This window comes from Aspergillus aculeatus, assembly GCF_001890905.1.
Source record: "Aspergillus aculeatus ATCC 16872 unplaced genomic scaffold ASPACscaffold_5, whole genome shotgun sequence".
NCBI classification, from domain to species: Eukaryota; Fungi; Ascomycota; class Eurotiomycetes; order Eurotiales; family Aspergillaceae; genus Aspergillus; species Aspergillus aculeatus.
In genome coordinates, this window is record NW_017962980.1 from 384,889 (window position 1) to 411,282 (window position 26,394).

Genomic DNA, 26,394 nt, shown 5'->3' on the forward strand with positions numbered 1-26,394 from the left:
TGTTTTGCTTGGATCTGGAAGAAGGTTTCTTGGTTTATTTGTGTGAAACGCGAGAGCATAAGATTTTCGGATTGTTAAATCAAGTCTAATTTGAGAAGGCTAGGGTCTCGGACCGTGCCTTGGACTGGATACCGAGGTGGGGGTATTTGGGAAACAGAAAGTATGGGGATAAAAATAAAAACATGAAGATGGGAGACTGTTCGAACCCCAGCATGACTGAAAAACGGCAGATATCGATCTGACAAAAGTAAGAAATGGGATATGTCACATGGAAATGGATAGAAGTAAGCTATCAAAGCATAATAGTATATGCTACCTGCGCTTGTAAAGGAGGGCCGGCTAAGAAAGAGAAAAAGAGAGAAGTCATCGAGCCAACCAAAGAAGGAAGATAAACCAAGAGTGTGACATAGGATCGTAAGAATGGACTAAAGTATAAGCTCGAATGTAAAGAAAATGTCAAATGAAGTTGCCGACACGGACGGTTCGCGTACTTCCAGGTCTAGGGCTCAGGTCCTCACCGTCTCGGAGGCGAGGCGGCGGACGAGCGATCCTGGTTTCCACGACCCGATCCGCGGCGGTGGTGTTGGCGCGGTCTAGCCGGGGCCGGATGGGGACGATCACTTGCTTCTTGCCCCTGGAGACGGAGACGGATCGAGCGATGGAGATCTCCTTGCCCCTGGAGACGGAGACAGATCGAGCAATGGAGATCTCCACGGTGGGGTGAGGCTTGTTCAGGTCTGACGTGCTGGCGTTCTTCCTCTCGTCGCCGAGTGGGAATCGTCGGGCTGCGATTGGGGTAGTGGTGACGCTGGTGGTGCTGGTGCTGGCCTGGCTGACTGTGGGAGACCGCGCTGGAAGATTGGTTTTGCTGCGAGGTGTGTTGGGCGACTTGGCTGATGAGACGAAAGAAAAGGGCGATGACGCTTCGCTTCGGGAATCAGCAGAAGTCCTGATGGGTGGCACTTGCGTGTCGATCGTCAGGGTGGCAGGAGCCTTTGGCCGCGGGATGGCAGGAGGGATAGGAGGCACAGGCTCGCTGGTGTTTGGGGACTTCTTGTTGATGATCTCCCATTCGGGCTCTCGCTCATCGACGTAGCTGCGCACCGGCTTGAGTTTCTGCAGAAGGAGTCTTTCGTCCTCGGGGCTGATAGATGTTGCTGATTGGAACGATGACACGGAGCTCTGTTGCTTGTGCGAGGACGGGGAACTGTGCACCATAAGAACGAGATGGCTCTTATCCTTAGACACGTCCTCTCGATGAGGCTCGGCTAATGACGTCTGAGTCTTGTGTAATGGGCTAGGGCCACGGGGTATGTTCTGCGATCCGAGGACCTTGGAAGCCTTGCTAACTTGGGTGGCGGGAAAGAGTGTGAAGTTCGGAGAGTTAGACCGTGAACGCGTTGGTGAGGTTGCCCTTCGACGAGGAGGAACCATTTCGGGCGACGGAGGCGATGGTCGCTGGGACAGGTTGTTAGACGGATCACAGTTAGCAGGCATGGGCAACTTACCTTTGCCTCTTCTGTGTCCGCATCATTCAGCGTCTTGCTCCGTCGGTTCAACGATGAGGGTCTATTCTTCTGCAGAACTCCCCCAAACATAACACTGTACCGTTCCAGTTGGATATCAGGAAGATCAATCTGAAGCAATGGCATGAAACTCGAAGATGCGTTATTGGTCTGAGATGGTTCATCTATGGCAGTCGTCTCCGACTGTTCGTGCTTCAGGGCTGTAGGTTCCGGCGTTGGTTCCAGATCCAGGGATGGCCAAGCTTCGATGGGGCTGGGTTGATCATCGGGCCTGGGGTCGGCCTTCTTCTCATGGTTATCCCCGGGTTTGGGCTTCTCGTCAAGTTTGGGGCTCTCCTCGAGCATTGGTTGGCGCCGGTTAATGGAGACTGCAGAAGCTGGCATGGGCCACTCAGTCGTCGGTTGGACACGATAGAAGGGTTGGTTAGGAACAGGTGCACTCAATGCACTCTTTGCTTTGAATAGTCCTCCGATCTTCTTCCATTTGCTTGGTTTGCGCTGTAGCGATGGTCGCACCGGGGTCTCCGGAGGCCTCTCGAATTGTTGCTCTTGCGACATTGCCATTGGCACCTCAACCATGCGGGGACTTCCTAGTGCGACACCAATCAAGCCGTCTGTCGGGGAGATGATCGGGCTCGTTGGCGAAGTCATGGCATTCGAGGGGGTTGCTGGGATCTGGAAATCAAAGCCAGGATTGGCATCCTGTACATGCCTCTGCTGCTGCTGCTGTTCTGCCGTTTTTGGGCGTGCAGAGTCCTGAGGCAAGTTTGCAATTGGTTCGTGACGTCCGGAGTTCTTGCGCGGCCGCGCGTCTGCGTGCTTTTGAGCAGTCGAGGAGCTGGCCTCTGGCTGGCGCAATGTACGCGACCTTCCACGAAAAGTGCCTAGAGCCATGGTGAATGATTCGGTTGTAATACTTTCCCCAGAAATCGAGGATATGCTGCTAGCAATGAGACAACGTATTTCGACTGGTCCGTGAGCGCCCTTTAGGTTGAATCAAGCAAAGATAAAAGAGTGGAGGTGGTAATATAAACCGGGAAAGGAGTGACCGGTTAAAGAATGTCGGAGAAAAGAACTTCAAGAACCAGTCATGAAGGCTTGCAAGTAAAAGGAATGGACGGCCTTCCAGAAAGCCCGAAACAGTACCACGAAATCGTCACGAAGCCGAAGATTCAGTCATGGTCGGGAGAAAAGGAGGGATGGAGGAGAAGCAATAAGTTGAGGGGAAGAAAGAAGCGCGAGACAAAGCCGTTGTTTAGGGTGGAGCCTGAGGCCGACGGACGACGCAACACCTAAATGAAACAAGCGGCAGGGGCTGGTTAGTGTCAGACTGTTTTGTTGGATCCATGGTCAGTCTAGATACTGAATAGGATTTGGACTGAGTAAGATCTGACGAAGCGCCAGAGCCCAGTGACCAACGAGAGCGCTGGAAGTAAAATTGTCTAGGAGGCGTTACAGGAGCTACGCGGGCGGAAAATGTGTGGCATCTGTGAGCGCCACGAAGGTGCTTATCGCGGAATCTGATTGATTGAGCGTTTGATTACGGCTTCATCCCATGGGCGAGAGGGATCGAGAGAACAAGCTTGGCAGACGCAGGGTTGAGCTCGCAGCTGGACATCGTCCTGGAGTTAAAGAGATCTCTGAGCCAATAACAATGTTCTCACCAAGGAAATCTAAGATGCTGATACTTGCAGCAAAGGGGGGTTTTGTTACAGATTTTAGGTGGGTGCTACAAGCGAAAGGAGACTGTTTCAGACCGATTCCGTGCTCTCTTGCACGTGCGTGCCGTTCGCTCCTGCACAACGGTGGGTATGACAGGTCATGATTGAGTTGTGTCATGTCCATGGAAGACTATAAGTACGTACGACAAGAATGTCAGATGCAAGTCTGCAGCTGTCAGAGCGACTGACTGACTGACTGCGTGACCAACGGACGGTTGTTCCGAGGGCTAATTTCCCTTGTTTCTGCATCTGACGTGGCCCGGTCCCATGACTAAGTCGATCATCTGTGAGGCTCCGTCAACGGGAGCGAATACAGTCGTAACTCGAGAAGAGTAGAGTCGCCGGAAGGCTGCAGAGTGCATAATGAAGAGTGCAGTTGATGTTCAACACATGACCTAGTCTCATGCATTTCGCCACTGCCCATTTGCAAGCATGCGCTAAGGGGAAAAGTCTCAGTTCTTCGACATCTTTGCGCAGAGACAGAAGAGGCGGTAAGGACATCGGTGGGACTGAACAGGGTCTAGCATTTGCAAAGGCAGGGAGACTATTCCGAATTGCCTCGGATTATGGAGACCTGGTGTTTTGGTCCCTCCACCGCCCCAGACCTCTCATCTTTAGACCGGTTTGCTCTTGGTCTGTTGACAGCCAGCTTGAGTCGGATTCACGCAGGAAGCCTAAACAGATTAGATAGACAGACAGACAGACAGCTCCAAACCACGGATCAGACGCGGGTGCAAGAGAGGAATGACGTAGAGGGGAGAATGAGGGGACAATCAGGGTTCGCACTATTGAGATAGTGAATGGAGGAGAAAGATTAAGCTGAGCAGTAGGAACTAGTCAGTAATAGAACAAACCCCTATAGAGAACTATAGAGAACAAGAATGATCGAATCAGTCAATCAGTCTCAATCTAGTCTGATGGAGCTTGGCGGGGCACATTGAGAGCAAGAGAACTGAAAGAGAGAGAGAAAGCGCGCGAGCGACCAACAAAAACCCCCACCTCATCATCTTCTTTTCTGACTAACCCCCCCTCTTCATCTCATCTCCTTTCCCCTCCTTTCCCTCAACCTCTCCTCCTATCCATCAACTGCATTACATAGTAGTTCACTTATCATCTTTCCTGGTCCGACTTTTTTCCTTGGACGACCGCCTTCTACCCCCCCTACTCTTTCTGCCTTGTGGGAACTTTCCTCCTTTCCTCCTTTCCGTTCTTCTTCCCGACCATCTCCGTCGTTTGTTTATCCCACCACTTCTATTCTCACCGTCACCATGGGTCAGCACTCCGCTATCTGGCAAGGTATGCTCGACGTTCCTCTGCATCAGGGATCTCTATCCTTGCTTCTTGCTGCGTACTATCAATTCTGTATCCGATAACTAATTTCACTCTTGTTTTGATCAGGCTATGTCGATTCCAGGTATATAGACCATCCCGCCTCTACCCCGCTTCAAATGCATCCCTATATCGCTCCAGCTCAGCATGTACCCTAACACAACCATCACCTTCCAGCTTGATGGGATCCGGCCAATTCGACAAGGCTGCCATCCTCGCCTATGACTTCTCCGATGTTGAGGCTTCGTCCCCCGGCTTCACGGTATGATTCCACCGCCATCGGGTCGGCGCGCAGTCACCCATCCGGCCATATCCCCTCTCTTTACCGAATGGAACTCGGAGTTGACCCCGCTGTTTAGATCGCTCCCCAGGAGCTGACCGGTCTCGCCGCCATCTTCAAGGACCCCAGCAGCGCCTTCGCCAACGGTATCATCGTCGGAGGAGAGAAGTTCGTTACCATCAAGGCTGACGAGCGCAGCGTGTACGGCAAGAAGGTACGCTTCCCTCTCCCTGTGCTCATCTTTGAATCCCCCCTCCAGACTCCTGATCCTCTCGCATGGGATCATCATTTCCGCCCATATCCTGACAAGATGAACTAATCACAATCGTATCACAGGGCAAGGAGGGTATCGTCATCGTCAAGGCCAACTCCTGCGTCTTCGTCGCCCACCACGGCGAGGCCGTCCAGACCACCAACGCCGCCACCGTCGTCGAGAACCTCGCTGACTACATCAACAACCCCCGGTAGATGGGCCGGTGTATACACCTAACCAAAAAGTCTGTCGTTGGGGGCGGGGGTGACAAGTCAAGGGGGAGCAGTGGTAATACTCTGAATGTAGAACACGGTGGTCTCCTTCTCGATTTTGTCTGTTCTTAATTTTCTCCTTTGTTATCTTTCTCCTGTTGTTATATGATATCAGCTACAACGCGTAGATATGTGCAAATATGTGCCACCTTTTCATTCTCCTGAGATGATTCTTGTCTAGATGGATGATGCAACCTGTCAGAGCTCTTGCGAAATTGTTAGTCCACTGTGCTCCAGTATATGTAATCATTACTTAATATGAAAACGAATGTCTATATATCCAATAACCGGTCTGCAACGAATGAAAAAGAAAGACACCGCCCGAAGAGAAAAATATTAACAATTACAACATCTAATACACTCCAGCCAGAGTCACATATGCACCCCGCCGAAAAATGACTTCCCTCCCTCTTCCGCAACCAAGTACAAGGGACATATCCTTCACCACACCGCAACAAAAAGTACATGAACCAGTACATTCCACATTTCGTATTCCAAGAAGTAAAAGTCGTAAGAACGGTAAGTAGGCAAGTCTCGTGATACCGGTTCGTTTTACACGTTAACATTATATCACGCCACTCATGTAATATACGGGAGGTTTGTGTTTTTTTTTTTTTTTTTTTTGTCTTCCGTTTGCATGCATAGACCCAGGGTTTACGCACACCACATCCGCAAAAGTCGCTTGGCACCTATCGAAGTAGGCTTCCACGACAGTAGAGAGCTGCTTCAAGCTTTTTTTTTCTGACGCACGGGGGAAAGGATGAGATCTGGGGCCAGAAAGCTGAAAAGAATCCCAATTTCCAGGATATTATACCGGCAACTCGGCATTCCGCCGGCCGCCGGCCAGCGCCTCCAACGCCGTCCTGATGTACGGCCCCACGACGGGGATATTCCCCGCGAACTGGCCGATGGTCACCAGGAAGTCGCCGAAGAGGATGAACAGCCCGTACAGCTCGATGATGAAGCCCGTGAGCGGCCAGCGGAGGAGGATGAGCAGGATGCCGGCGACGAAGGCGGCGGTGCCCTTGAGTTTCTGGCGGCGCGAGAAGAAGGCGAAGGTCTTTTCGACGCCGATGATGAGGGTGAGGCCGATGAGGAAGAGGATCTATTTTGTCTTTTGGTTAGTTTGGGTTGGCGGAGGAGAGGGTTGCGAGACGAAGGGAGGGTGGGGGAGAGCGAAGGAAGAGTGGAACGTACGTTGCCCATGGCAAGTCTGTGAGGTTTGAGGTTAGCTTTTGTGGTGATACGTTGTAGGTTGGGAGAGCAGGGTCGGTGTTTGGGACGTACAGTGAGCGATCGAAGAACATGAGGACTCCGCCGAAGAGGAATAGTGCTCCTGTTGGATGGGGTCAATTGGTTTGGTCTTGGTCGGGTGAGACTGGTGGTGTGTGGACGTACCGGCGGAGCAGAAGATGACTCCTATCTCTGTGGGTTGGAAGACGCTGTGTTAGCCATAATCTCTGCTTTATGGAGCTTGGTGCTGGGAGGCTCGTAGATCGGAGTTGCCGGTTGCGCTTACTCTGATTGTCGGACAGCCACATGGTTGGCATTTTTGTCTCACTGATGCAGGATTCGTAGGTATTTTGATATTTCTGAGGGGACGGTGGTCCTAAGTTGACGGCAAAAAGATTCGAATTGGATGCACGATGCGAAACTCGAGATGCTGAGTAGATCGACAAACAGATGCCTGCGGAGAGGATCGCGATGAGCGGCAGAGATGTCGCGTGCGCGCGGAGACGTTGATCAGAGAGACAACGAAAGCTGGGCGCTCGTAGAGGCGAGTGGGACTAAGCCGAAGGATAGAGTAAAAGCTCAAGGCTGTATCGTCCCAATCGCTAGTACACAATCAACTGATTTCCCCAACGAGTTGAATAAACATTGATGATAGGCGCCCAGAATTCCCCAATTCTGCCACGTTCCTTTCTTGGCGAGATGAGAGCTAATCCGTCTTGGGATGGCGGTCGACTGGCTTCCGCACTTCCACAAAACTCGCTATTTTGCTCCCATATTCCTTTTCTCTCATTAACAGTACCGACTCTCCTTTCGAGATTTGTTATGGTGTTGTGGTCAACACCTCAACAATAGCTATCGGTTGGCCATGTCGTCAATTCGGTTCAATGCCTCTTATGACGAGGTGAACCAATGGATAAATACACCAAAACAACACTTCAATGGTTGATTCCTAGTGCTACTGTTGAAAAACACGACATGGAAAGACACTACAAGCACGACGCGTGCTTGCAACCGCCAGGTCCTCTCCCAACCTTCTCCTCCCGTATCCTATCTTCCTGCCAGCCTGTGGCTGAGCGCAACCATACGCCGCGGCGACAGTATTCCCAGTGATGCTGTAACTGACGTTCCCACCGGTGGAGCGTCGGTACTAGTCGAGTGCTGGTTCTTCCAGCACAGAGGCGAAGATCAAAATCGTATTTTTATAATACAAGATCACGAATAAGCCGGAGCAGTTCCTTGAACCTGTCTCGAGAGGGGCAGGTGGATGGAATCGCTTGACTGTGTTGGTCGTACATTATTATATCTCAAAATCAGAAAAGAGTCATAGCGCCTAGCTAGGAACATAGCATTAGATCCGACTCTTCATCTGTTCTTCACTCTGCGTAGATCATGCGGGACTTACCCTATATAATCCCATGGTAAAAAAACTAACTCCCAGATATCATAAGCTCATTTCAGCACAACGTGTGCAGCCCTCAATTCCAGATAACTCTCCGGAACACCCTGTCCCAACGTCCGAACCACGCTGAAAACCTCCTTGTCGTGATATCTCAGTCTCGTCTTGGGGTCCGTGTATGGGGCCGGCAGGCCGGTGATGTCGCAGTATCGGGTCTGCTGGGAAGGGTTCAAGGACGGAGCGGACTCGATGTTGGTGTAGGTCACAGTAGGGCCGGAGAAGGCCGCGCGAGCGTTCTTTTCCAGGACCAGCGTGGAGAGGTTCTGCGCGGCTTGCGCGATGTTGGTTCGTGAGCCGCCCTCCGCAGGGGTCTGGCTTCCTTCGGTGCTGGCGGAGGTGGTGGCGGGGAGCGGCGTCGAGGCCCCAGAGTTGGTCTGTGTGGCCATCACCGAGGCCTCTTTTCTCGAGCTCTCGGATATGAGCTGTTTGACATTCTTGTTGCGCCGTTGAGAGGGCTTCCAGTGCGGGTTGCGGAATGGGCGATGGACGTGCGCGATGTCGAGACGGTCCAGAAGTTGCTGATGTTTCTCGCTATCTGCAGGTGTCAGAGGAGCCATGATAAAGGCCGTGTCTCAATGCGCTCCGGATTGTTGATGGTGCAGAGTTGGTGTCGTGGTTTGAGAAGCTGGTTGCCTGGTTGCGAATGACGGAGATGATTCTGAGGGAGAATCTTAGAAGTACGGTCCGGAAGCATGTGCGGATTGACCCAGCCCGTCGTTGTATGATGGCGCGTGCATTACCACCCCAATACCAGCAATAATCTTTCAGGAGAGGAACCCTGTTGGAAATCTTGTAAATCGAGGCATATGGATTCTAGAAACAACTCTGTGCATGATATCTACTGTCCCTTTTTGAGATACGCAACGATCGGTATTGGTCACGTGATATCTTGGTTGGTTTCTTTGGCAAACGGGCAGCAACAAACAAACATCACTATCAAACGATCTCAGAGCGTCTACCTTACAATATACCACGATGGTAAGCACTCCCAGACTCAAAGTACAAGTGAATCACGAGAAGGGAGAAGAACTAAAAGTCATGCAGGAAAGTCCTCACGAGCATCAGCAAGCCTTGCTGCTATCTCGCATCATCGGCAACATTGTGTGTTATTCCCACTAATCAGTCAGAGGTCACGACTGACCAGGCTCAGGAAAAACTTAATGAATCAATCATGGTCATGAACCGCAATCTTCAGGTATTCTCCGCATCCTTTCATATTTGTCGTCGATGGTGTTGACCGTTGCATTACAGGAGATCAACATCCAGAACATGAATGTTGAGCTCGTAGCGCAGATGTTTAAGAACTACCAGTCCAATGTCCTGTTCCACTTGGAAGGTATAGTAAATTCTAAGTCGGCAACAGCGCCTGCCTGGTTCGACGTTGCTAACTTCTCCTAGCGACGGACAACCTGAAGGAGCCATCCTGAGCGTCTGCCAGCGTCCACTATTGTACTTACGACGATATGATATTCCGTTTCCATTGTTCCAATGAAATATTCTTTTGGTGAATTTGAGATTTATGCTGTTGAGTAAATTATGTAAAATCCGGACAATTTTCCTTGCTTGTTCTGTATAAAAGGTGTATCCCCATGATCTTGGCATCATGCGGCGCCGGCGGCCGGAAGGTGCAGCGAACCCAGCTCTTGACTATCTCTCGTTTATCACCACTTCCGCCGCCGCCTCCAGACTTCTTCTCCCTTCCAAGAACCATTTTGAGGGAGGGCTCTCGACATCCTTCATCTTAACCCACCAATCCTTTGCCCAGTCAAAATTGCAACCCGCGACAAATCGCAATGCAATGAACTGCGGTTTTCGCCAGAAGCTCTTGAACTGTTAGTCCTGTTAAACCGGGCCCGGTTGGCCCCAGAAGACCACCATGGCCATCACTTCCATTTCAACCGTCCTTCCCACGCGATTTTCAGTCAATTCCTCCGAAAAGACGGCCGCAAAACCGCCACCTCCCACGCCCTACAATGTCCAAGATCACCCGTTCAGAGGGTACCACGCACCCCAGCCTGAAGGCTATGCGAAGAGCTCCGGCACCAGCGCCATCGTTATAGACAATGGTGAGTGAAGAGCACCCTTCTCTTCGGGTTATGAACCACGGTGTCTAACCTTATATCATCTACGATCTAGGCTCCAACCTGGTCAAAGCGGGCTGGTCCTTCGACAAGAAGCCGCGCTTCATCATACCCCCCGTGATGAGTCGGTATCGCGATCGGAAACTGAACAAAGCCTGTCAATTCATCGGAAATGACGCCTACGTCGACGCCACGACGCGCGGCCAGCTGCGGTATGCGTTCGATCCCGCCTCGAGCGTGGTGGGCAACTGGGATGTGATGGAGGGAGTGCTGGACTACTTGTTCATTAAGCTTGGGGTGGACGGGGGCGCCGACGGAGGCGTCGACCGACCCATCGTTATGACCGAGCCGATTGCGAACCTGAACTATCCGCGACGCAGTAAGTCTGATGGCCGCCTCGTCGTTCTTGGGTGGATGTGATCAAACGGAAAGGGGGACTTGTGGTTGCTGATGTGGTTGCAGTGATGAACGAGATCCTCTTCGAATGCTATTCGGCGCCGTCAGTAGCCTACGGGATCGACTCCCTGTTCTCCTACCGGTATAACCGTGGCACGGACGGTCTCATCGTCTCCTCATCGCATACGTCCACGCATGTCATTCCTGTGCTGAACAACAAGGCCCTGCTGTCGAACTGCTCGCGCTTGAACTGGGGCGGCCTGCACGCGTCGGAATACCTCTTGAAGCTAATGCGGTTGAAATACCCGACTTTCCCGGCTCGCATGACCGACAACCAGATGCAAGACCTGGTGCACAAGCACTGCTATGTCTCAAAGGACTACGATCAAGAACTAAGCCGGTACTTGGATTGGACGGGGCTGGAGGATCGGGACCACATCGTCCAATATCCGTATACGGAGCATGTCGTGCCGGAGAAGACGGAGGAGGAGCTGGCGCGCATTGCGGAGCGGAAGAAGGAGAGCGGGCGAAGGTTGCAGGAGCAGGCTGCGAAAATGCGCCTGGAGAAGTTGATGAAGAAGGAACAGGAACTGGAGTACTACAAGGATCTACAGCGGGGGCTTGCGTCCGAGTCGAAGAAGGAGGCCCGACGCATTTTGGAAGCTGAGGATCTGAAAGACGATGCACACCTTGACCGCTTAATCCGCGATCTCGAGCGGTCGATCAAGCGCTCGCGGAATCGTGACCTGGGCGTCGAGGAGACGGAGGAACCTCAGGAAGAGATGTCATTCCCGCTGCTGGATGTTCCTGACGAGGAGCTCGATGAGGCCGGGCTCAAGGAGAAGCGCCACCAGCGACTGATGAAGTCTAACGTAGAGGCTCGCCAACGCGCCAAGGCCGAGAAGGAACAGGAGAAGGCCCGTCAAGAGGAGGAAGAAAGGCTTGACCGCGAGAAGCGGGAGAACGATTTCGACAATTGGTTGGCTGAGCGAAGGGCTAACCGTCAGGTAATTTATCTCCCTACATACATATGCACTTTGGCACTGACATAGTCTTATAGAGCCTCCTGCAACGAATCAAAGAACGCGACAGGATGAAGGCTGACCTGGGCAATCGCAAGTCGCTCGCCAGCCAAATGCGCATGAAGACCCTAGCCAACCTCGCCGCGGACGGTCCCAAGAAGAGACGGAGAGGCGGCGATGACGACACCTTCGGCGCCAACGACGAAGACTGGGGTGTCTACCGCACCGTGGCCACCGGCGACCAAAGTGACGAGGAGGAGGAAGAGGATCTTGGCGGCTTGCTGGACGCGGCCGAGAAGGAGCTTCTGGAATACGATCCGGAATTCACGGAGAACCACACGCTGGCGGCGCAATCCGACTGGACCAAGAGCCTGGTGCACGTGTTCCTGCGGGGTCCCTGGCCGTTCGATCCAGAGAGTCAGCGCGAGGCCCATCAGATCCACCTGAACGTGGAGCGGATCCGGGTTCCCGAGGTCGTCTTCAAGCCATCCATCGCCGGCATCGACCAGGCGGGACTGGTCGAGATCGCCGCCGATATTGTCAACCAGCGCTTCTCGAACCCCGAGGAACAGGCCCGGCTGCTGCGCGATGTTTTCTTCACCGGTGGCAATACGCTTTTCCAGAACTTCGACGAGCGGTTCCGTCACGATTTCCAGGCGTGTCTACCGGCCAATAGCGTGTTGAACGTCCGCCGCGCGGCGGACCCTATCCTAGATGCCTGGAAGGGCGCTGCTCAGTGGGCGTCGGGCTCGGAACTCCGCAAGTCGTCCATCACACGGCAGGAGTATCTCGAGAAGGGCAGCGAATACCTCAAGGTAAGTTTGTGGAGCTTTCCGACGGAAGTCTTACAACGGATGATGTGGTGTGCATGTATCGAGGCTGACCACGGTCTACAATAGGAACATGATCTGGGTAATGTCACCACGTGGTAGTATATCCAAACACTTGTTGGGTGTTTGTGGGTGTGTTTTTTTACCTTATCGACCCTGTCGATCTAGGATGTCCGCCTTAATCCGCTGATTGTCTTTCCGACATGATGTCACTGAACATCGCCCCGGGGGTTTACGGATATGACAGAAACCCATAGCATCTCATAGAACCCGAGTTGCTGGCCCGCTTGTCCCGTTACTGCAATGCTCACCAGCTTTATACTCCAGTAGGACTTGGAATGTGATTTTGTGTTGCGGACGACGAAGCCCTCAAGCACGTGGTGGGGTTGAAGATTTCCAACTAGTATACAACAAGGCGTCTGGCGTCCAAGCGAGTGCGGAATGGGTGGGAGGGAGGATAACCAATACCTTACTTGAACCTTTAAAAAGAACCTGTTTCTGAATTTTTGATGTGCGTGTGTGCACTGGGAAAAGAAGAAAGCTCTTGTTATTCTTTGAATCTAGCTTTTCAACTTTTAGAATATTGAAGTCAGTTCATTTTCCAGCAAGACTTGTCCTCCATAGGTGTGTGTATGTGGAGTAGTTGGCACGGGTCGATCAGCCTCCCGCCAAGAGATGGTTTCCCCTCCTCTTTCTGTCTTTCGGAGGACCCAAGTGCTTTTGCTAAAGTTGATCAAGAATCTTGTCTTTCCGTCCATTTAATGGAAACATCTACCTCTCTAATTCTGCAGATAGAGAAATCTGAAATCCCAGGATATCTTTGATCTGCAAGACCGCCGCCCGGGCGCGAGAGTTCAATAGCTCTTCCCCTTGTGAAGTATGGTATAAGATAGTAGGGTAGGTATACTTTAGACTTTCACCCATTGTCCCAATTGTCCAAGGACAATCAGTCAATCAAGTACCGTAACACAAACCCCACCAGCACAAACCACCAACACCGCCAGCACCAGCACCAGCAGCAGATCCCCTCCCCTCCCCCAGATCTCCGAAAATGTAAGGGGGAGGGGGAAACAAAGTGTGGCCGATCCTCGGAACAAAAGCCGACGTGGTCTTTCTGGTTGGAGATGCTGTAATTGGTTCTGGATACTGCTTTTCCATCCGAGGACAGACCAGCATCGAAAGTTAATGATTCCACTTAGTGGTAAGATGAGCCAGTCAAGTAGTCACGAGGTTCGTGAGGTAAGTTAGGTTCGGAGTATGGTGTATGGTGGAGTCTGTATCACGGTGTAACTTATTCATTGTCTCTGTTATTGTTAACGTACTGGAAGTCTTTTGTGACTATGGGATTGGTAGGCTATTGCACAGTGCATGAAGATGGAGGTATACGTATGGATGGGTCAGGGTACCGTCACGCAGAGATGGCTCTTGGGGCCGATTCTACTGTGCAGTACATACATACATGGATGAGTCGGTTGGTCGGTGTAGATTCCAGAACCTACATAGTATGTCTGCGATGTCTTGATCTTACTTACTCCTCATGCATGAGGCGAGGAAGCGGGCTCAACTCCAGGTCCGAAAAATGAGACTGAGAGAAAAATGTTCCTTATCAGCCTTGTGGGTCTTGGATATCATTCCTCAGTCAGTTGATCAGTCTATCAGTCGTAAAGAATGAAATCATTCTGGTTGCTGCCGGAGGCATCCGGCAGGATCTGCAGCGCCGTTCGGCTAAGCTCGAAGCTTCGATAGGCGTAGACAGAGGCAGAGGAGGGCAAGGAAAACAACTGGAAACCTTACCTACCTTTCCTGTTCTTCCGCGGGTTGCACGATGGACGTGGCGTGGTTCGGCCACTGGTTCCTGGTTTTTGGTGGTGGTGGTGGTGGTTGCTGTTCTGTTCTCTTACTGCTGCTGCTGCTGCTGCTGCTGCTGCTGCTGCTGTTGTTCTTGCTGCTTCGAGTCTCCGCAGCTGTTTCTTTTAGTCCAGTTGTTATCTCTCTTGCAGTCTCTCGTAGTATCAGAGAAGAGAAATTCACCTCGCTGGTGCAAAGTCTGGGCAGGGCGGAAAGAGCGGCCAGACCATGACGGTAAGATTACCATCGGTACCGGATGCCGGGCGCCAAGCCCTGATGACAGGCCATTTGGCAACCGATATTGAAGCAACTATAAGTTACTTCTCGATGATTCAGTCATCACGCAACCTCCTCCCTTGCACCACATTCCCCCCATCAGTCCATGTCTCTTGCCGATCAGTGATGTGATGCCAATCGTCCACTGCCAAGCGTTCCCGCTTCGGGCCCCTGCGAAGCTGAGCTGTGATGGTCTTCCCCCCCTCCCTGTCCATCAATGCTTGTCGTTGGGCAGAAGATCAACAAGGGTACTGGACAAGAATTGAGTTAATCAACCATGTCAACCAACTGACTAGCTAGCTATAGCTGCCACTAGCGCAAACTTGCAAAATCTTTTCCCCATCAAAGGAAAAACATCACCCAATCGCCCAAAGCCTGGACCAAGTTCGGAATCAACTTACTTCATGCAGAAGGGAAACTATGACGCATCTGGGGGAGCCAACACTTTGTCTCTATCTCCCTCCCACCATCGAACTTTCACACACGGTTCTCTCGGCATCTGGTCTTTGGGGCCAGAACCAGAAGAAGATGGAATCTTTGCAGGCCCCCGAATTAGAGAAGGAAAAAAAAAGCAATCACAGCGTAAATGGACCTCTGACGTAAATGCTACGCTTGGGTGTTGACTTGGGTTCGAAGAGGGATAGACCATGCGCAATTCCCCCCTTCTCTTGAGTATAAAGAACCCTGTCCAGGTCACACATCTGATACCATCCAGGACCAGTCTGTAACCAGTTCGATCACAAAGAACCAAAAGCCACCACTCAAGGCCTTGCCCTATCGCGCGCTTTCTTTCTTCTCAGCTCTCTCTTTTCCCCAGCGGATTTATAGCAACCCTAGCCGACCCTCGATCTTCCCAGGTCATCTCCTTCTCAGAGCCAAAGAGATATACTACGAAGATGTTGCTCTCCACCACCGTGGCGCGTCCCCTGCAGCTGCTCACCCGGTTCATGCAATGGGCCAGCGCAGTCATCGTGATGGGCATCACCTCCTACTTCATCCACCGGGGTCCGCGCGGGCAGCACATCATCTACGATGAGGTTATTGTACGTTCTCCCGATTTTGTGAGGTATACACCTTTTGACTAACCACCATATTGTATGGTCTAGTCCACCATGTCCGTAGTCTTCTTCCTCCCGGCCTTCGTCTCGCCATTCATGCCCCACGCCCTGAGCAAGTTCGTCCTAGCGATTGACGTGATCTTCTCCTACCTGTACGTTCCCCTTCCTGTCCCCAAGTCTAAACCCTATACAACCTTCCCCAGAGCAACCCCACTAACCTTGACAAAAAAAAAGATGGCTCACCTCCTTCATCTTCGCCGCCCAAGACTACAACTGGCACAACTGCGGCGCCAACGCTCCCCCGGGGGCCTCCTGCGCCCTGAAGAAAGCTAACGAGGCCTTCATCTTCCTCACTTTGTACGTTGCCCTCCCCCCCCCTTGCGTTACAGCTCTCGCGCATTTATCCCCACCCGCCCTTGAGTCAAAAGAAAGAAGCGAATGCTAACACCCACTAAAAAGCATCTTCACCTTCTTCGCCATCTTCCTCGAAGTCGGCGCCCTCTGGGCCTACCGCCGCGAGAACGCCGCCCCCGCCCGCGAGAAGCACACGGGCGGTGCGCACGGCGGGCCCGCGGATGCGCCGCTCGCTGCGTCGGCTTAGGGTCTCCACCAGTCACTTGGTGTGAATTGAATTGAACTAAACTGGACAGGAATGTGCTGGTCTTGGACACTGTCATCGGCTGAGTTACTGAACTATACCGAAGATGATGGGATGCGAGATCGACTTTGTCTCGAATTTTCTCGAACCGTGTTATGATGATACCATGTTCTGGGTCAGCTGGAACCACCTCACCCGGCCGTGACTTGCTACTTACTTACTAGTTTAATCTTGTTGTGGATGAAGGGTTGCATGATGACTTGATTTTTATGTTTGTTGGTTGGTTGATGGTGATGGTGATGGTGATGCGATAATGGATCTAATGATGTTGATGATGATGATGATGAGGTCGGTGAAGAGATAGTGGGTATGGTTATGGTTGTTGTTGTTGTTGTTTATACCTTTCTCGCTACCACGTTTATAGTTATAGTAATCAACTTAATCTTCCTTTTCTCAACCCTCTCAGTGCAGTTAGACTGAAATGAAACTCGGCACGTAATTCTTCCTAGAATCAGGAAACAATTGCGACGATGCTCTCCCTTTTTTTAACTGGACCTGACGTAAGTATGCTTCGCATTCATGCAGAGCTGCTCGTATATCTGACTCTATCGCAATCGACAATACTAACAATCAACCGCGTCTATAAGCTTTGATCTGTGCAGCCATCTAGTCAAAAACAAACTGAGTCCTGGCATCGTTCGTCAACACACACCGAAAAAGCCAAGGAATCCTATCCAACACCTCTATACTTCCTCCCCGGCCGCATTACCGCATACCGGTCCTCGTCATCATCCTCCCCAGCCTTCAGCAGCACCACTTTCCCCTCCTCGCCTTCGCCCGCCTGTCCCTCTAATGTGTCTGGCTTCTCTTCTCGAATGATAAACCTCGTCTCCGTTGGTCCCTCCGTCGCCACACCTGCATCGTCGGCAGAGGAAGAAGTAGGGGTCCCCCTCGTCGCACCCGCAACAGCCATCATTCCAGCCAGACTCAGCCAAAACCCCTCCCGCAACCCCCGCGACCATACCACCACCCCCAGGTCCACCACATGCACTCCTACCGCCACCGCCAGCACGATGGCGATGGTCCATTCCCACGGCAACCGCGGTCCGGACCCATACAGCTGCCACCGCACGGGACCCTGCAGGGTCGTCTGGACCGTACCATTGCTACCACTAGCCGCCTCGGAAGTCGCCTCCTGCAGCACAGCGGAATACGTCCAGTCGAACGAGGTGATCATGTCCGTGAAGACCGTGGCAACGACAGCTGCCACCCCGTCCAGGCGCGTGTACCCCCGGTTCAAACTGACGAGGTCATCGGCCAGGGTGAGCGCTAGCGAGGTGAGGTTGAGGAGAGCAGGGTCGGACGTGAAGGATTGGAGGTTGGGGAGGATCGCTGTGAACCAGCTGGTGGTTTCGGCGGCGATGGAGGCGTCGGCCTGAGACGTGCTGTTCTTGGGGAGGAGGGCGAGGGCCGGGTTGGGGTTGTTCTCGCCGTAGTCGATGGCGTAGGCGTAGTTGCTGGTGCCGGAGTACAGCCATTGACCCAGGGGGATTTGGGCTTGTTGGACCTGGAGCTGGCAGGTGGCACCAGGGAAGGTGTTGGTGCTGTTGTCGTTGGTGATGTTGGTGACGGGGCCGATGATGAGCGTGATGGTTGCGTTGGAATTGGAGGTGGCTTCCCAGGCCCCTGCGCTGCTGCTGCTGCTGCTGCTGCTGCTGGAATTCGAGTGGTCGGTACAGGAGGTAGTAAGGAGGACACCGGGGATGAGGAGAAGCGCGTTCCATCCGGTGGAGTATCGTGCCCAGCTGTGCTTGCTGTGTGCTTTCTGCGCCTCGTACATCTGGATGGCGAGGTCGCCATGCACGGCCATCGATTGGATAACTGCGGAGGACTCAGGGATCCGGATTGCGCTAAAGGCAGGTACGTCGTTATCCCCGAGGGACCGCCAACCGGGCGCGTTGTTGAAAGTGTTGTAAAGAAGGCCCAGGGCTTGCAGGGAGTGATAGGCTGCTAGAGAGTGTGCCTGGAGGGAACGGACTTGTAAGCATCGTTCTGACAGGCAAATGCAAAAAGAAAAAGAAAAGAAAACAAGAAAAAGGCGAATCGTACCATCTCCCAAGAAACAGGCCCTCCGATGCGCACCATATCCCAGGCTTTGCCCCACAGCGACATTCGACTGACGCTCGCTATCTGGGACGTTTGGTTCGTGAAATAGAATCGATCATCCGGAGGATCCGGCACCACATAACGCGTGTCTGGCCACCAACGGGATTTGGGAATGGCAATAGTGTTCATGGCTGCCCCGAGCAGAAAGAGACAGATCCCTACCGCCAGTGCACCGCCAAATCGTAGCCATGCGATACGCTTGCGCACACCAAGTTCGCATCGCTTTTTGAACGCGGAAATGGCAGCCCAGGGAATCTGGTGTTCTTCGTACAGCTCAAAGTCTAACAGGCTGGCTCCCTTCTGCCCCTTTCCAGTCATCCAGCGGGTGACCAATGTAGTGAAACTGTGCTGGAGAGCCCCTTGGGTGAGGAGCTGCAGGATACTGTTTATCACACCAATGGCGGCGAGCTGGGCATCTTCATCAACAAGAATACCATTTCCGACCGTAAGGGATGCGATATCATAGCTCTTCCCAATGGCACCGAGAACGATTGCTCTTTTGATGCCAGTAATTAGTGATAGTATGAAGAATGAACGCACAGAGTGCCCGGTAGCTCACGTTATAAGTATGAAAAGGGCCATGACCCGAAGGAACACGATGCGCGTCAGCGTGGCGCCATCGTCATGGAGTTCATAAGCTTCGTTCGTCCCTGGATTTACAAAAAGATGCCTCCACCGCCAGCACTTTCTCTTCTTGAGCAGTAGTGACGCGGCCGGCTCGGTAGTAGCTGGTTGGCTGGCCTGAGAAGGTCCACCCCCACTGCTAGAATCGCCATCGCGACCATTTGCTGTGTTGGAACGAAGACTCTGACGGGTCGAGGACCTATTTACTGTACTAGTTGAGCTGGGTCGAGATGGAGTGACTTCTCCACCGCTGGGAAGAAGGCGCTGATCCTCGCTATGTCTAACTTGTAGACGATGGGGGTCAGAACGATGGAATTCATCCAGACCTATTTGCGCCCCCGGCAGCGCCATAATCGCGGGACCGGGCCGCAAACATGACAGCGGATGTGGTTCGAGCCGTGTAGGTGGTGGTTCTTATACTTTCCGAGTCAGAGCATGCCAAGCTCATTGTACCGGATCCAGGAACGAAGGCTGCATGTCCATTTTGCCTCTGAAGTCGATGTGTGGTTGCCATTGGGCGTAGGCACAAGGCTAGACTTTCGGCGCTGAATCCCTCCCGGAGACTGTTACCTGTTTCGGTAATTCCCCGAAGAAACGACCACAAAGGAGACGCTGTGGCCCGTGAGCTGTCACGACGCTTCGATTGATGGCTCCATCGAAAACCTGGAGAAGGTCACTCAGGAGTTGTCGGGCTCTTCGTTGCATAGGTCATATAGTTCACAGTAGCACTGCTGGGTATCGGGACAACTGTCAATTCGTGAGACTGTTAGCACTGCATTTCCAGCCAACCAGCCAGGGACATAGCACGTACGCAACTGGTGCTTCTAGAAAAATAATATGCCACAGCATTTCAAATACAGATCCGACCGCAAAGTTGTCCAGCTCCGTGGCGATAGCCCAATCGCGCATCCGCATGTAATCCTCTTTCGGTCGGCCCCGGATGCGCTCGCGTGAGACCGCAAATTGACCACAGCAAACGCCTCCGATTTCTGGGGGAATCTGGTCCACAGGCACTCGGAATAGGTCTACATAGATGCTGGTGAAGTTGCGGTACACAATGTTATGGTCGGAAGCCATGTCAGGGTCAAACGGCCGCACGGCCACCGGACAGCCCGGGCGATGATGGCAGCGCAAATTAGCGTATCCCAGCCGCTCCACCGTGTGAAGATTGAGACTGCGGAGCAACGATGGCGAATCCAGGTCCCTGACATCATTATGCCACTGGCTATCACCGCCGTGCATGAACACGGTAATATCGGCCAAATCATCGTAGTTATCGATAATGTGCGTTAAGTAGGCCATGCTCTCGCGGCCCTTATTCGCGGGGAGATCGACAAATCCGGGTTCTTGGTCGGAAGTATAGATGTATGGCCTCCAGCTATTCAAGACGTTAGTGAGTAGGCCGGGTTTCTGTCCGCATCTAGCTGTCCATGAGCACGGCGTCTGCTTACTGGGGCATGACCCGATAAGCCCAAGAGGTATCCTCTCTTCGAGACTTTGCCACAACCAAAGCCAAAGTTCTGTCCGGGTTCACTGTCGGGTGCCGATCTGCTGGCTGTTAGTAGAGACCTCCAGGCTGTGAAAACCTAGGGAATGGGTCACCAACGCGAGATTGTGAGAGCTTCGTCTCCCATCACGACCAGTAATAGAAACACCAGGAGAATGCAGCAGATGACCAATAGAGTCCATGTGCGATGGAGCAAAAGTCGTAACGGACCACATGGAGAGGCTGTCATTGTTTCTACTGCAGCGTCCAAAGAATCGTTCAGTCAGAGGTTCGCCCTAGAGGAACCGGTTCCTCGATGGGAAACAGGCGGTGGAGATAAGCACAGGCTTCAAACGTGCATGGTTTTATTCTGACGGGTGGTCCGGAAACAAGTAATGTCTCAAGGAATTTCGAAATTGGCTAGAGTAACTGAGTAACTGGGGCCCCAGGAAACAAATGCACGCGTAATGGGCAGATGTCCGAGTCAGCAGGGCCCTTGAGAAAAGATAAACAATCGGCGAGGGAGGGAGGGGGGAAGAGAAACGGATTAATGCAGAGTGGAATGGAGTGCATTAACTAGCCCCGGTGGCAGTGACAAGCTTGGTTGCAATCCGGGTCTAGAACATCGGGTATTGTAAGTGTGAGTTGGTTGGGGGCGGGCGACGCCGCGACACCCACTCCACTCCACTTCCTGGAGTGGAGAGAGAGAAAGCAAGCTCCGGTCTTACCGTAAGCATAGGGTCTGACGGTCTGTAGATCCCGTCCCGATCCCTTCGTTTCCTCAGACACATTTCCTTTCGCCGTACACCTAACATAACGAACACGAACATCAATTTCAGCATCATGTGTTCCAGAAGTTCCCTACAGATACGTCTACAGTTGACATGGTAAGATAGTCCAAAAATTCTAGGCTTTATATCTTGATTTGCATTATGAAATACTCTACCTCAGATACTTGCGCGTCGAGGCGCTAGTGTCCGTTGAAGTTTCTTCTTCTCTTCCGTCTCTTCCGGTAGCGGAAGAGACCCTTCGTTCTTCAACTTCTCCAAGTATTCTTTGCCGTACGTGTACCCCACCTGATAGATCTCATCGAACTTAGCAAACTCCAGCGTGCCGTACTTGTCGATCGGCGGCCGCATATACAGACATCCGGGGGTCGTCTTGGCGCGTTCAAGGTTCTCGATGGACGAAACATATGCCAACCGTGCTTGAATTTCCGACAGAGTGGGGGGATTGGGTAATGAGGAGAACGGATTCCAGCGATTGAGCACCGTCCAGAAGCCAGATAGTGAATCTCCATACCCTTGGGGGGTATTATCGTCGATAGATCCAACATCAACCGCGAAAATCACGTCCGCACCCAACCCTTTCATGTGGCCTACAGTGAGATTGTCGATATATCCGCCATCGAGCAGCATGCTACCTTCGTCGCAAATCGGTGGAATCAAGCCTGCCAGAGACATAGACGCACGGACATAGCGCCACGTGTAACCGGACGAATGATACTCCGCGCGAGATCGACTGATATTGGTGGTGTTGCAGTAGAACTCCAACCAGAAGTCTTCAATTTGGCTGTTGCCGAATGTTTTGAAGATTCCGCGATTGAACTCGTGTCCAGTCGTGTAGGACACGGTCGGATAGGTTAGATCCAGCGCAAACCTCCAGATGCTTCCCATGCGACCGGCAAACTTCTTGGCCCGACCATACATAGGCACGACGTCCGCATCTCGGGCATATAAAGCTCCGATGAACGAGCCGATGGAGGTCCCACCAATGATGTCGATGGGGATGCCGGCTTCTTCAAGCGCTTTGATGACTCCCACCTGAGCGATACCTCGAGCTCCACCACCACCTAACACAAGTCCGACTGAACGACCACATAGCCGGCGGGCCAGCCGATGGAAATCGCCCTTGAATGGTGTCTGGGCCGAATAAAGAGGCGTCTGGCGTATACGGCGGGATGTGTACTTCTGGATCTCGGCTTGGATGACCTGGACTCGTTGTTTCAATACCGTCCCTAGGCGTTTCGTTTGAGAATGCGTAGGTTCAGCCGCGAGACGATAGGGCATCTGGATGTGGTGATGACCTCCATTGATCCACACACGATTCTTCAGCCATTGACGAGTCAATCCGGGATGACAGTACCGTTCTTCGTGTATCAGCACCAGTTCCTTTCTGGACGTTGTTTTCATGCCCAGCAGGAATCGTTCATATTCACCAATGCTGGGCGAGGATTCTGCAAGACCGACCAGCAGGATGCAATCGGCCTGGGTGATACAGGTTTGCGTCCACGGTGCATTTACGGTGGTGTCAGCAATGTAGAGCACCATTCCATACTTTTCTTCTAGGTCCGCTAGATATTGTGTCAACTTCAATTTCCCCATCTTACTGAAAGCATGCCGTCCTAGGTGATTCAGGATAGCAGCTTGGTTGAGAGACGTGACGCCGTTCGTCACCCCGATCTGATGCAAGGCTTGCAGCAGCCGGTGCCCGAACTCAACGACAGGAACTCCGCCTGTCACCGGCAAGACGCAAACAGTCCGCAGGTTGAGAGTTGAAGATGCTGTTTTGATGGTGCCGGAATTGCCTCGTTCCATCCCTTGTTCTTTCACCGGTTGCTCCACTAGATCTCGCATCCGTTGTGCGATGAGTTTAGATACTTGGATGGTAATCCCGGGGTGCTCCTGCGCCAGGCTGTTAAACAAGGTCCGAGGGAACTTAGCCAGTTCAGTGTCGCGAATTGCATGTAGAGATGACGGACGGGTTGATTCAGTCATCACCTCCAGCTCGCCAATACTGTCACCCTGCCCGTATTCGCTAAGGACCGTCACCTTTCCATCAGTACCTTCGAGGACCGACCGTAAACGACCGTTCAGCACAAGGTAAATAGCATCACTTTCGTCGCCCTGGTGATAGATCACTTGACCAGCATTGACCTGCACCCATTCCAGTGCGAAGTCAATATGAAGGAGTAGGCGGGGGAGAATGCTCGTTAGTCGTTTAGCCAGCGTCAATAGAGCGATCGGATACCGCTCCGCTATCCTCTCTAGAGCAGCCCGCGGGAGGAATCCCACGTAAACATCAGTTTTGGCAACCACGTCTGTGTACGAGCGATAGGATGCGACGGCACCAACATATCCTTGAATCCCTCCAGGCTTTATCATATACAGAGACTTCCGTGGCTGTCTCTTGCGCTTAGAGTCACTAGTACCTGTTCCCATGCTTGTGGTCGAAATGCGCGAAGTGTTGGTTTGAGTCCGTCTCAGAGTTGGGAAGGATTCCTCGCGAGATTGCGCATGCGCTGGGCGGGAGGATCCAACAAGATCATCATCTTTATCGCTGACAGGGATTCCCACATCCAGGAATCCATCGATCACATAATACAAGCCTGGATGGCGCTCGCCTTGCTCCACCAGCACGGACCCTTGGGGGAAGTAAACAATCTCGATGTCGTTTCGCAACTCTTCCCTCAAATTGATGACTGGCGACGTACCACCGGCACTTGTGACGGACATCGACATCATTGACTCTGTGTCATCTACGGAGGCTTCGTAAGGGTCAATAAAGCCAAAAGCATTATTGCCAAACACCGCCTTTTGGCGACGCGAGTCGTAAGAGAGAAGCCTTGGAGATGCGTCGCCCGAATTTTGACTCTTGCGGAGAAGGCCATTGGTACTTTCGGTCAAACCGATGCCCTTCATGATGCATTCTAGTATAGATTCACGGAAGAGAGCATCCTCGTCCACGTTTTCCTTCCGGTAGAAAGATCCCATGGGCTCGATGATGGGCGATGGGGATCGCAAAGGCGACTGTTCCTTCTCTGCGAGTGGGCTCAGCAATTTTGGAGCAAAGTTCTCGTACCTAGACCCAAAGCGCGAGAATTGTATGCTAGATAGCAAGTCCCCAGGGCTAACACCTGCAGCTTCACGATCGTTGAGAGAGTTGTTCTGGATCACAGCCGCAGTCGGGCGCCGCGATACGCCCAGTTTTGCGTGGAGCACAGCGTCTTTCCTTCGGAAGCTACTCGACCGGTTTCTCCTACCCGAGAAGGGATTGTGTAGGGCGATTCCTTTCGTGACTTCTTCCGGGCCCAGGCGATTCCGCTCCTTGATGAACTTGTCTTTGAGGCGATCCAGCGCCGCCCCTCGCATTTCGTTCGGCAAGTCATATGTAGTGAACTTGGTCATCTGTTTCTCAATCCCCAGAACCTCGTTGTTCAGACCCAGATAAGAGTGGGCTGTCATGAATGTCACTCTTTGTAACCGCGTGAGGATGACCTGCACAATATGTGCGGTCGCTTTGGGGTAGACCCGGGTAAGACGGCGGAAAGCACTAGCGGGTATAATTGCTATAGTTGTGTCGACCATTGCCCGCGCCACAATATCTGGATGAACCGACTTCTGGCCATGCTTGCCTCGGTGCGCTCTTGTACTTGATTGGGCATTCTGGGTGTTGGGCGTGGGCGGTGTGTGACTTTCACCAAGGTGTAAGGGAGGCACAGGTGGCAAGAAGTCCGCACTATCGTTGATATGGGAGGTAAAGCTGCGGTCTCTGGGAAGGGTCGGCGGAGAAGCATCCAGCGCCTGAGGGCTAGTCGGGAAGGAGTCGGACAAACGTGAAGGGGCAGGTCTTAGGACAGATGAGCTCTGCTCAGCACTATCCCCATATCTCAATTGGACATCTTCCGTGAACAGTGACAGTATAGAGAACAGAGACGACATCGAGGCGCCATTCTTGACCTCAGTCAAAAGTTGGTAGCCTTGTCTCCCATCGACGTTGTGGTCATCCTCGTCCGACGACGCGCAATTCGTTTCTCTCTCTTCAGCCGACTCTCCCTCTCGAGTTGATTTGACGAAAATCTGTACCAATCCGTCGACAACCAGACAAAAGCCTTTCTCCTCTTCCAACAGAAGCGTCTCGCCCGCGATTAGCTTCCTAGTTTGCATTGTTCGCGTCAACTCATGGAAAACCGGTCTCTCCAAATAACCGAAGACTTTGATCGCGCTGAGGAATTCATCCAGGTAGTTGGCTAGACCAGGCTTGGAGTCTTCCTCTTGAAGGTTTGGAAAGAGGTCGAGCTGGGGTTCCTTGCGTTGCGGCTCCGGAGGCAATCGGCTGTACATGTTCAGGAAGCGGTAGCGTATGAACCAGCTGATGGTTGAGACCACGGCCAGCGCGATGAGCAATCTATGATTGCACCAGGCATTGTGTTAGTGTGTTGTCGGGGCCAGGACCAGGATCGGGCTTGTCTGGGTCAACCACTCACAGCGTTGTGAAATTCATTGTGAAGGTCAAGCTCATAGAGAACAGCGTGAACAGCCATGTTGGAAGAGTAATTGTCGAGAAGGTAATAATCCAGTATAGCACACTTGGAATGACCTGGAAGAGGACGGAAAACACCCAACCAATCCACCCCACCATGGTTGTCGGAGTAGGAGGGGGTACTGGCCGGGGCGGAAAATGGGAGGAGAAGCCGGGCACCAGGGAGATGCTGGCGGTTATGGCCGGAGGGGTTGGATTTGCGAGGAATGGAGTGGAAGTCGATGAGGCAGAAGGAAAGACATGTTGGAGAGAAGTGTCCAAGCTCGAGGAGGCAAGCAAGGTCATAGCGGACATTCCGCCGTCGGTCATGATGCCATCAGACTTCCCTGCTTTGAACGGCGGCCCGCTAAGGTACGGGGGGGAAGTGGGCTAGTCACGAATGGAGTCTCAGATAGGCAGCGAGGGCCACCTGCCAGATGCGGTATTCCCGTGGTTTCCAACTCACTGACTGATATCGACCTTTTCGACCTACCAAGTGCAGCAATTAAAAAGTCAATCGTACCCTGTGCAAGTGGTAAATAGACATGCAGCGCAGGCCGCAACATGAGAGCAAGTCAAAAACAACGTGGGCTAGGAAATGGTTGTGGCTGGTCTATCGCAAGATGGAAACGAAGGGA

General features: G+C 52.6%; 10 protein-coding genes across 10 annotated transcripts; 4 read left to right on the top strand and 6 right to left on the bottom strand.

Annotated features, from left to right (window-relative positions):
* Nucleotides 1-148: 148 nt before the first annotated feature.
* Nucleotides 149-2,626, bottom strand: ASPACDRAFT_77071 (uncharacterized protein). Its single transcript, XM_020204866.1, has 2 exons — nucleotides 1,509-2,626; nucleotides 149-1,458 (listed from the first exon to the last, which is right to left on the bottom strand). Exons 1-2 carry the CDS (start codon nucleotides 2,418-2,420, stop codon nucleotides 457-459), a joined length of 1,914 nt encoding a protein of 637 aa, XP_020057603.1. The 5' UTR covers nucleotides 2,421-2,626; the 3' UTR covers nucleotides 149-456.
* A 1,687-nt stretch (nucleotides 2,627-4,313) lies between these two features.
* Nucleotides 4,314-5,573, top strand: pfy1 (profilin). Its single transcript, XM_020204867.1, has 5 exons — nucleotides 4,314-4,543; nucleotides 4,646-4,661; nucleotides 4,754-4,838; nucleotides 4,936-5,070; nucleotides 5,193-5,573. Exons 1-5 carry the CDS (start codon nucleotides 4,516-4,518, stop codon nucleotides 5,322-5,324), a joined length of 396 nt encoding a protein of 131 aa, XP_020057604.1. The 5' UTR covers nucleotides 4,314-4,515; the 3' UTR covers nucleotides 5,325-5,573.
* Nucleotides 5,574-6,189: 616 nt separating this feature from the next.
* ASPACDRAFT_41530 (Got1 family protein) lies at nucleotides 6,190-6,931 on the bottom strand (the record flags this gene model as incomplete). Its single annotated transcript, XM_020200953.1, has 5 exons — nucleotides 6,190-6,486; nucleotides 6,579-6,594; nucleotides 6,669-6,717; nucleotides 6,780-6,806; nucleotides 6,901-6,931. 5 exons carry the CDS (start codon nucleotides 6,929-6,931, stop codon nucleotides 6,190-6,192), a joined length of 420 nt encoding a protein of 139 aa, XP_020057605.1.
* A 1,132-nt stretch (nucleotides 6,932-8,063) lies between these two features.
* ASPACDRAFT_51183 (uncharacterized protein) lies at nucleotides 8,064-8,627 on the bottom strand (the record flags this gene model as incomplete). Its single annotated transcript, XM_020202442.1, has 1 exon — nucleotides 8,064-8,627. The coding sequence occupies one exon, from the start codon at nucleotides 8,625-8,627 to the stop codon at nucleotides 8,064-8,066; it is 564 nt and encodes a 187-aa protein (XP_020057606.1).
* A 347-nt stretch (nucleotides 8,628-8,974) lies between these two features.
* Nucleotides 8,975-9,520, top strand: ASPACDRAFT_1854662 (DASH complex subunit DAD4). The gene is made up of 4 exons (XM_020197399.1): nucleotides 8,975-9,048; nucleotides 9,115-9,171; nucleotides 9,221-9,265; nucleotides 9,322-9,520. Exons 1-4 carry the CDS (start codon nucleotides 9,046-9,048, stop codon nucleotides 9,466-9,468), a joined length of 252 nt encoding a protein of 83 aa, XP_020057607.1. The 5' UTR covers nucleotides 8,975-9,045; the 3' UTR covers nucleotides 9,469-9,520.
* A 64-nt stretch (nucleotides 9,521-9,584) lies between these two features.
* Nucleotides 9,585-12,501, top strand: ASPACDRAFT_1879862 (actin-related protein ARP5; the record flags this gene model as incomplete). Its single annotated transcript, XM_020198180.1, has 5 exons — nucleotides 9,585-10,136; nucleotides 10,207-10,530; nucleotides 10,614-11,554; nucleotides 11,608-12,384; nucleotides 12,469-12,501. Exons 1-5 carry the CDS (start codon nucleotides 9,947-9,949, stop codon nucleotides 12,499-12,501), a joined length of 2,265 nt encoding a protein of 754 aa, XP_020057608.1. The 5' UTR covers nucleotides 9,585-9,946.
* A 2,435-nt stretch (nucleotides 12,502-14,936) lies between these two features.
* ASPACDRAFT_77078 (uncharacterized protein) lies at nucleotides 14,937-16,627 on the top strand. The gene is made up of 4 exons (XM_020204868.1): nucleotides 14,937-15,566; nucleotides 15,630-15,733; nucleotides 15,816-15,938; nucleotides 16,041-16,627. Exons 1-4 carry the CDS (start codon nucleotides 15,420-15,422, stop codon nucleotides 16,180-16,182), a joined length of 516 nt encoding a protein of 171 aa, XP_020057609.1. The 5' UTR covers nucleotides 14,937-15,419; the 3' UTR covers nucleotides 16,183-16,627.
* Nucleotides 16,628-16,909: 282 nt separating this feature from the next.
* On the bottom strand, nucleotides 16,910-19,320 carry ASPACDRAFT_41535 (uncharacterized protein; the record flags this gene model as incomplete). Its single annotated transcript, XM_020200954.1, has 3 exons — nucleotides 16,910-18,202; nucleotides 18,289-18,841; nucleotides 18,905-19,320. 3 exons carry the CDS (start codon nucleotides 19,318-19,320, stop codon nucleotides 16,910-16,912), a joined length of 2,262 nt encoding a protein of 753 aa, XP_020057610.1.
* A 326-nt stretch (nucleotides 19,321-19,646) lies between these two features.
* Nucleotides 19,647-20,603, bottom strand: ASPACDRAFT_41536 (DUF3431 domain-containing protein; the record flags this gene model as incomplete). Its single annotated transcript, XM_020200955.1, has 4 exons — nucleotides 19,647-19,716; nucleotides 19,781-20,347; nucleotides 20,421-20,517; nucleotides 20,576-20,603. 4 exons carry the CDS (start codon nucleotides 20,601-20,603, stop codon nucleotides 19,647-19,649), a joined length of 762 nt encoding a protein of 253 aa, XP_020057611.1.
* Nucleotides 20,604-21,263: 660 nt separating this feature from the next.
* Nucleotides 21,264-26,353, bottom strand: nte1 (lysophospholipase). Its single transcript, XM_020195941.1, has 2 exons — nucleotides 25,722-26,353; nucleotides 21,264-25,642 (listed from the first exon to the last, which is right to left on the bottom strand). Exons 1-2 carry the CDS (start codon nucleotides 26,084-26,086, stop codon nucleotides 21,403-21,405), a joined length of 4,605 nt encoding a protein of 1,534 aa, XP_020057612.1. The 5' UTR covers nucleotides 26,087-26,353; the 3' UTR covers nucleotides 21,264-21,402.
* Nucleotides 26,354-26,394: the final 41 nt, after the last annotated feature.

What these genes read in the sequence shown, in the direction of transcription:
- ASPACDRAFT_77071 (XM_020204866.1), bottom strand. Translation starts at nt 2,420, where the DNA reads ATGGCTCTAGGCACTTTTCGTGGAAGGTCGCGTACATTGCGCCAGCCA. An exon ending in CGGACACAGAAGAGGCAAAG is followed by an intron (nt 1,459 to 1,508) that starts GTAAGTTGCCCA and finishes AACCTGTCCCAG; the next exon opens with CGACCATCGCCTCCGTCGCC.
- ASPACDRAFT_77078 (XM_020204868.1), top strand. Translation starts at nt 15,420, where the DNA reads ATGTTGCTCTCCACCACCGTGGCGCGTCCCCTGCAGCTGCTCACCCGG. An exon ending in TCATCTACGATGAGGTTATT is followed by an intron (nt 15,567 to 15,629) that starts GTACGTTCTCCC and finishes TGTATGGTCTAG; the next exon opens with TCCACCATGTCCGTAGTCTT. An exon ending in GACGTGATCTTCTCCTACCT is followed by an intron (nt 15,734 to 15,815) that starts GTACGTTCCCCT and finishes ACAAAAAAAAAG; the next exon opens with ATGGCTCACCTCCTTCATCT.
- ASPACDRAFT_1854662 (XM_020197399.1), top strand. An exon ending in CTCGCATCATCGGCAACATT is followed by an intron (nt 9,172 to 9,220) that starts GTGTGTTATTCC and finishes GACCAGGCTCAG; the next exon opens with GAAAAACTTAATGAATCAAT. An exon ending in TCATGAACCGCAATCTTCAG is followed by an intron (nt 9,266 to 9,321) that starts GTATTCTCCGCA and finishes GTTGCATTACAG; the next exon opens with GAGATCAACATCCAGAACAT.
- nte1 (XM_020195941.1), bottom strand. Translation starts at nt 26,086, where the DNA reads ATGACCGACGGCGGAATGTCCGCTATGACCTTGCTTGCCTCCTCGAGC. An exon ending in ACAATGAATTTCACAACGCT is followed by an intron (nt 25,643 to 25,721) that starts GTGAGTGGTTGA and finishes GTGCAATCATAG; the next exon opens with ATTGCTCATCGCGCTGGCCG.
- pfy1 (XM_020204867.1), top strand. Translation starts at nt 4,516, where the DNA reads ATGGGTCAGCACTCCGCTATCTGGCAAG. An exon ending in CTTCGTCCCCCGGCTTCACG is followed by an intron (nt 4,839 to 4,935) that starts GTATGATTCCAC and finishes CCCGCTGTTTAG; the next exon opens with ATCGCTCCCCAGGAGCTGAC. An exon ending in GCAGCGTGTACGGCAAGAAG is followed by an intron (nt 5,071 to 5,192) that starts GTACGCTTCCCT and finishes ATCGTATCACAG; the next exon opens with GGCAAGGAGGGTATCGTCAT.